The 7,735-nt window shown below is 63.7% G+C and overlaps 1 protein-coding gene across 1 annotated transcript in view; it reads right to left on the reverse strand.

Moving 5' to 3' along the window:
• The window catches only part of PIK3R5 (phosphoinositide-3-kinase regulatory subunit 5), a 34,385-nt gene that overhangs the window by 7,504 nt on the left and 19,146 nt on the right, over window positions 1-7,735 (reverse strand). The window contains 13 exon segments of the mRNA XM_015562536.1: window positions 4-139; window positions 268-380; window positions 897-979; window positions 1,058-1,151; window positions 3,376-3,452; window positions 3,607-3,700; window positions 3,878-4,006; window positions 4,505-4,630; window positions 4,925-5,087; window positions 5,191-5,932; window positions 6,208-6,291; window positions 6,973-7,126; window positions 7,591-7,731. Coding sequence (XP_015418022.1) covers window positions 4-139; window positions 268-380; window positions 897-979; window positions 1,058-1,151; window positions 3,376-3,452; window positions 3,607-3,700; window positions 3,878-4,006; window positions 4,505-4,630; window positions 4,925-5,087; window positions 5,191-5,932; window positions 6,208-6,291; window positions 6,973-7,126; window positions 7,591-7,731 — 2,136 coding nt within the window.

The raw sequence follows: 7,735 nt of genomic DNA on the forward strand, positions 1-7,735 counted from the left end.
GGCAGCGCCCAAAGTCATGATGGGCAGGCAGAGGAGGGAGCAGAGATCGGGCGTGGCCTGGGCCGGTGAGTGGGGCGACCTCTGGGGCTGGGGGCCCAGGCTGCTCTTCTCGGGCTTGTAGCAAGGCGAGACCTCACACCTGTGGGGGCAGAGTCAGGACAGGCTCACATCCCTCCAGCCACTCCCAGGCCTCCGGGTGGGGACAGCACAGACACGGACCCTCCCCTCCACCCCACGCAGCTGGGGCAGAGCCGCGCCCCTTCCTACCTGACCACACTCTGCAGGATCTTCCTCTCATCCTGGTCCAGGCACACCGCAAAGGGGCAGATTTTGGAGCCGATAATCTGTACCTTGTCCACTTCGATCTGCGAGGTGCTGATCTGGAAGGAAGGCCCAGGTGAGTCCCCTGGGATTGCCCACTACCCTGGGGTGGGGTGGGCGTTTGTCTGTCAGCTCTCTAAGGCTAATGGCCAGCGCAGGGGAGGGGTTCTGTGGGCGGCTCAGGCCCTGGCTCCGCCCCAGCCTCTGCCCTTTCCTGAGCCTGGAAGAAGCAAATGCCCTCCGAGGAGAAGTTGCACTGCACTCACGCGCCACCCCCACCCCGTCCCCCTGCAAGAGCCCTGGGGGTCCCACAGCCCGCTCTGCTGACTTAGGGCAGAACCCTTCCACACCACATATCCTCTCACAGAGCCCCCCTTCCTCCTAACGCCCCACAGCACCCCACATGTGTGCACACCCAAATCTCACCCCTCCCCTTGCTTCCCCTCCCCCTCAGCCGCCCATCGCCTTGGACACCCCTCCTCTCACACAACATGCCCACGTGCACGCACACAGGTGCACACTCACCCCCAGTCAGTCTCCTGAGGGTGTGGCTTCAAGGAGAGGGAAGCCCTTACCTGGTTAAAGCCCTTCTTGGATTTGGGGTTTTGCCTCTTCACCACTTCCGTCAGGTTTAGCGTCAGGGACTCTACACCGGAGTCTGAAGGGCAGGGGTGCTCAGGCCAGGCCCAGAGCCCCTCCCCACCACCACCCTGCACTGCCCACCCACCCGACCAACCTAGCTCCTCCTGCTTCCGGCAGGCCTTGTTGAGGTTGATGGAGGTGCAGACTTTCTCCATGTTATTCCAGCGACTTCGTCCACTGATGGCCCCCTGCAAAGGCAGCAGACCAGGCCCTCTCTCAGCTCGGGGCCCCGTTGCCTGACACCTTCCCTTCAAAGAAGAGGCCCAGATTGCCCGGGCCCGGAGCTGCCTGTCGTGGGCACACCCAGGGAGCTCTCGCTCCTTCACCCAGGTCTGCCGGCTCCTTCACTGAGACCCCTGGCCCCTGAGGAGACCTTGCTGACTCCGGGGAGGGCGTGATGTCGCTGGCTTGGTCCATGGGTCAGCCTTGTGACCAGGTCATAGGACACGAGAGCTGAGAGCACCTAAGGGGTGGCCTTGATGACCTCCTGCTGAGCCTAGAGTGAGGAAGAGAGGGGCCCACAGCCCTGGAGCTCCCATTAGAGCCAGCCTGCCACCTTCTTTCATGGGGGACCTCCATGTTGCCAAACCCAAGTGGGTTTCTCGGTCCTTGGTCAATCTCAAGGTCAGCTTCTGTTCACCCCTCTCCTCCCCTAGGCTTTTGTGAGGGCACACGCCTGGTTCCCCACCACCTTTCAGCTGGGCCTCTGCTCAGCCCGACACCCTCCTCTGCCTGCGGTCACATGACACAGGTCTCAGGACCTTCTCCTGGCTCCTCCGCTCTTTGCACTTCTACTTTCTCCATTAGGGAACCTCGACCACCTATACACCCCTCCTCATATTCCATGTCTGAGTTCAGGCCCATCCATCCAACTGCCCACTCTGACTTCTTCCTTCTGCCTCTCAAGGGCACTGCAAACTCACAGGTCCCGCATGCATTCCTGATCTGCTGCTACCGGACCTGGGCTGCTTCTGAGACGATGCATTATTAGTCTCAGAAGACTGAAATCCGGGAGTCCGGGCCCCTCTTTTCCCAACCCACCCCTAAGCCCTGCTGCTCACATAATCCACATCTAGCCCCTGTTCCTTCCCATCTCCACCACCGCCAGCTAGACCTGGCGGCCACATTTCTCTCCTGGAAAACCACCGGAGCCTCCCATGGGCCTTGCCATGGCCCCTGTGGACCCGCCAATCTGTTCTCCACAGAGCTGCCAGGAGGCACCACCCCAAACTTAAGCCCCTTCCAAGAATACCCACTGCTCTTATGACCGGAGAAACTCCTCTCACTATCGTTAAGGCCCTTGGTATTCTGGCCCCGCCTCTCTCTTTAGCCTCACCTAGTCGCCTTTGCTGTTCATGCTCTCTTCTACCACAGGCCCTTTGAACATGCTGCTTCCTCTGTCTGGGGAATGCACTCCTCTCTTTTTAGCTTAACAAACGAACTCCTGTCTCCCCCCATCCCCCCAATATTGACTCAATGTTCCTTCTCCAGCAAGCGTCTAACTTTCCAGACTGGGCTGAGGAATCCCCTGGAGGTTCTCCCAGTACCATGTACCTCTCCTCTGTCTGTTTGTCACAGTTGTAATTACGCATCTGTGGGTCCATCTAACCAATGCCTACCATCCCTCTAGGCTGTCAGCATTTTGTTCACTCTTGACAACACTCCCTGTGCCCAGAACAATGTCTGAGGCCCAGTAGGTGCTAACAAACACCTGGCGCACAGCTCTCAGGGTCAGTCCCGCCTGCCCACCGCCGTGGCCACCAAATGTAAAGTAGCCCCATGATCACCATCCCACCAGCCCTTTGATTGCCTTGTCATCACTCGCCACTCGGACATGACCTTGGCCATTTCCTCGTTTCCTGTCTGTCTCTCTCTTCTGAAAAAGCTAAAGGCAGGGCCCAGCCCTCCCTGCTTACTGCATTCTCCCTTGCCCAGCACAGGGCCTGGCAGGAGTCGGTGCTAAATAAATACCTTTTGAATGATTGAAAGAAGGACGAAAGAAAAGAAGGCAGAAGGGCCCCATTGTTGAGGTCAAGGCTCTCACGGCCTATCCCCCAAAGTGTGACAGGCTCAGAGACGCGTGCTCACGGGCACCCCTTCCTCCCTCACCTCAAATATCTCTTCACTCACGGATCCCACCTCCCATGCACCCAGACTGGCACACCGGCCCCAGAGCATGGCCTCTCCCTCGTGGTGCCTCTGGAAGCCCAGCCTTGCCCCACTCTCCACCCTAGCCCTGTAGCCCGGCCCTGACACCTCACGGCAGCTGCTGGGCACATCCAGGAGGGGCAGAGCACAGGGGGGAGGCACTGTGGGCTCCAGCTTCAACACTGGGGCCCGGGAGCCCGATCTGACGCTGCGTGAGGAGGACCAGGAGCAGACCCCAGAGGCCGTGGCCCAGCGCCATCTTACCTTGCTGTAAATTATCTGTAGTGTTAGAGGGACGGCCTCCCGGTCCCCATCAATGCCCAGCCTCTTGCTGCCAGGACCTGTGCCACACGCAGACAGACCCTTCACTCGGTGCCCCTTACAAACCCTGGGGCCCTACCTCCCCGGCCCCCACCTCTGGCCCTCCCTCCCCAGGGCTCCACCTCCCGGGGGGGTCCCCCCCACCTGTCTCCCCGGGACTCAGGCAGCACTCACCTGAAGCCTTGATGGCTCGTGTGGCAGCAGAGTGACCCAGCTCCAAGGAATGAATGAAGATCTCCGTGGTCTTCTCCCCGGTGATGAAGGTCAGCTGCAGAGGGCAAGACCGGGCGTCAGGGTGAACCTCCTGCAGGGACCCTCCAGGCTCCTCCGGCTCAGGGCCGGGGGCTGCCACGGGGTGGGGACGGGGCACAGGCTGGGCCCGGCGATGTGAGGGAGGCTGCCTGTGAGTCCCAGGGAGCAGGTGGCCGGGGTGGCAGGCACTCACCTCTGTCTGGTAGACCTGCAGCAGCACCGGCCGTGCAGCGAAGCGGCAGTAATAGAGCAGCATGTCGGCCAGGATGGGCAGCTGGCTGGAGGAGCCCTCCAGGGGCCGGGAGTCAGCCTTCAGGGACTGCTGCGTCGGGGGAGCCAGAGCCGGAGGGACAGGTGGACAGCGAGTGGGAGGGAAAGGGAAGACGAGAGGCAGAGAGGCAGAGGAACATGCACACACATGCAGAGGGAGACACAGAGGAGAGAGCCAGGGACGGGGTGGTGAGGCGAAAGCAGAAAATAGATGGTCAGGGGAGCACCCACAGCCGGTCTCCACACGGCTCCCTGGCCTGGCCCGGGGGCTCAGGAAGGCCCCTGGCAGAGCTGGACGGAGCAGAGCTGAGGACGGGGCCCAAGCCCCAGGTCCCCTGGATCCTTCTGAGGAGCCTTCCTGTCACTGTGGTGACTGCACCCCTTGCCCCTGAGCCCTGTCCCACTTCTCGCCTACTCTCTCTGCTCATCCCCAAGGGCACCCTGGTCCTCCGTGGAGTCCTCGAGCTGGAGCTCCCCAAACCAGGGCCTCTGAGCGAGGCTGGGTGACCCCAGCCAGCGGGCCTTCCCTCCCCTCCCAGGGGCCGCTTACCTGGCACAGGACCTCGGGGGGCAGGTGCATGAGGCCCAGCACGTTGCGCTCATACCAGGGGTCGAGCGCGCCGAGGTAGTGAGAGATATCGTTGGTGCTCTCCTCCCACTGGGCCGCGCCCAGCTCCTGAGACAAGGGCAAGAGTCATGCCCGGCGACCCCGGAGGCCTGCCCGGGCCCTGGGCAGCCCTGCCACCCGCATCTGAGCTTCCCCCTGCCCTCGGACAGGTCTGTGGCATACAGCAAAATGCCACCCCCACGTGCAGGGCAGGGACCACCCCCGGCAGCAAGGGCCAGGCGGGAGAAGGTGCCCACCACCACAGTGATGGCTTAGTGGCCTCCAACCAGCCCTCTGGGACAACTGCCACCTGCTCACATCCACCTACTTTCCCACCCCGTTTGGTGCAGGGCGGGGACATACTGTAGGGAGGGGGTGCCTCGGGGACTCAGGGGGCAGGGGCGGTGTCTGGCTCCGAGGGGCCGGGCAGGCGCTGGAGCAGGCCCCCTGGCTTCGCTTCATGGGCACGTAGAAGAACTGCAGCTTGAAGAACCGGGTGAGGAGGGGGCGATTGCTCTCCAGCAGCCTGGAAACAAGAAGGCAGTGAGAAGGTGCCCTGGGTCCCTGTGGGAGGTCAGCTCAAGCCTGAGATGCCACCAGCACCAGCACCCCGCCACCCCGGCTCTTACCGCAGGTTGCTGTAGGCCCGGGCTACCTTCCCCGAGATCCGATCAGAGCCGAAGACCACCACGCGGAGGGTGGAAGCCTTGGGGTCCTCGTCCCCGCTCAGGAAGGGGCGGCGGCGCTGATGGCGCGAGGCGGGTGCCAGGAGCCAGCTGGGCAGCTGGGTGCTGAGCTTGGCCTGGGGCAGGGAGCGGGAGCGCTGGGCCCGGGACGGGGGCGGGCCCGGGCTGTCCAGGGGGCTGCAGAGGCTGCCGGCCCGCCGCAGGGGCAGTGTCGAGTCCAGGCTGCCCTCCAGGCCGCGAGAGTCCCTCCGCAGCACCAGTTGGCTGGTGCTCTTGAACAGTTTGTAGATCCTGTTAAACTTCTGCCCGGGCCTGCGGTAGCCCCGGCGCTCCCGGCCGCCCGGCCTCTTGGGCCACTCCGGGGAGCTCTCCTCGCTGTCCTCCACGTAGCCGCTGTCCATGCCGTCCGAGAGGCCCGAGACAAAGGAGGTCAGCAGCTGGCTGGAGAGGGTGGCCCCCGAGGCCTGGGATGAGGCGAGGGACAGGGTGGAGTCACGGGAGGCCTCCGAGCTGGTGGAAAACAGTGAGTCCCTCTGGGCACACGGTCCATCTGTTTCCAAGTCCTCCTCCTCTTCCTCCTCCTCCTCCTCCTCCTCCTCGTCCTCGTCCTCGTCCTCGTCCGCGTCCCCCAGGAGCCCCGGCTCCAGCAGCTCCTGTTCCTTGAGCAGCATCTCCTGCAGGACGTCTGCACGGGAAAGGGAGGCACCGCTGGGTGTCCGGCCCGGGAAACCTCTCCCGCTCACCTCTGGGAGGGCGACAGGTTCCGACAGAATGGATTTGGGGAGGAGGTGCCAGAAGGCGGATCAAGTCCAGCCCAGGACTCAGCGTGCGGCCCTCTGCCCTGCTCAAGCCTGCTCAGGCCGGAGGGCTGGTGTGGAGGGGAGGCTGCTGCACAGACGGGGCGGGAAGAGAGCCCAGGCCGCTGGGGTGGGCACCACAGGGCCCCAGCCAGCTGCTTACCAAAGCTGTCCTGGTTCCAGCTGTAGGTGTAGCACCTGGCGACAGGGATGGGGATGGTGCGGAGCTTGCCTGGGTTGGCAGGATCTGTAAGAACGGGTAGGGCCGGCCCAGGTGAGGCTTGGGAAGGGGCCTGGGGATCGGCCAGGCCAGTGCCCTCGCCTTAAAGAAGAGGGCAGAGTTGGGAGAGGACGGGCCAGGCCGCGAAGCTGGGTGGGCCAGGACGGAGCTGGAGCTGAGAGCTGGGGTGCTGGCTCGCAGCCAGAGGGCACCGTGGGGGTGCCATGCCCTGGCATACGCTGTGTAAATGTGGCGGCACACACTGCGCCTCCTTTTACAGGGACCAAACAGCAAAACAAGGGCACTCCCCCTTCAGATGCGAGGACACCGTGTCCCTTCTTCTGCGGTAACACGGTGTGGAGAGGAAGTTTCCCAGGCTCCTCGGGGTGAGGTGTGGCCATGTGACCAAAGTGGGCCAAGGGATATGGGTCGATGTGACGCGCCCGACTTCCGTATTGTCTTCACGTCAAGTGAGAGGCCCTTGCCCTTGATTAGCACACGCTTTTCCTCTTCCCACAGCCCCACATGGTGCACCCAGCCCTGACCCCGCAGGCAGGACCCGGGCACCAGGCACCAGGGTGGAGGGCATGCTGAGGAGCGTGGTCCCCAGGGGCAGTGTGGAGCAGAGCCTCCAGCCGACCAGGACTGTTCACGGTGGGCGCCAGAGCAGGCGACGGGGAAAGTGGGCCCCCCTGTCCCAGGCCTCACCTAAGACTTCGGGGAAGCCGGCTTTCTCTCCCACCGCCTTCAGCTTGGTCCTGAGCCACTGCCGGGCCTGGGCTGCATCCCCGATGCCAGAGGCCAGCTCCTGGGCCTCTGCCGTCTCCGTGTAGACGTCTTCAAGCTCGGCCAGCGCCTTGGACTGGAACCCCAGGAGGAGACCGGCTTGCTCCTGTGCCATGGCCGGCTGCCCGCCTCCATTTCCCAGGTCTTACCCAGGGCAGCAGGGCCCAGGCCCTCCCAGCCTCATCGCCCATCTCCACCAACAGCCCGGGAGCCAGGCCTGTCCCCAACTCCCCTCTGAGGACATGGTCATGAGAGAAGGGCCCAGAGCAGAGGGTCTGTCCAGGGCCTGTCCCAGAGCTGGGGCCAGACACCAGTCTTCCAGCTTCAGTCTGAATCTCGTTCCCCTGAGGCGGGTCCCACCCACACTGGTCAGGCCCCAGCACAACAGAGAGCCCCTTGGCAGGGCCGGCTCTCCAACCACCGCCCGCCATGCCTCCGAGTGAGGGAGGCCAGTGTACCCTGGAGACTGCAGCCCTAAGATGGAGCAGACGCAGGTCAGCGAGAAGGGGGCAGGGTGGACCCCGGGCCCCAGACACATACCTGCAGCCTGCAGTGCAGACCCGCGAGGTCACAGTGGGCCCCGAAGGTGGCCTGGAAGGCGTGCAGGAGCAGGGTGATGTAGGCGCTATGGGGCGAGTGCCCAGGCGCGCTCAGCTTGTTGGCCACGGCAAGGAACTCCGCCTGC

This window comes from Myotis davidii, unplaced genomic scaffold (genome assembly GCF_000327345.1).
Source record: "Myotis davidii unplaced genomic scaffold, ASM32734v1 scaffold37, whole genome shotgun sequence".
In the NCBI taxonomy this organism is placed as follows: domain Eukaryota; kingdom Metazoa; phylum Chordata; class Mammalia; order Chiroptera; family Vespertilionidae; genus Myotis; species Myotis davidii.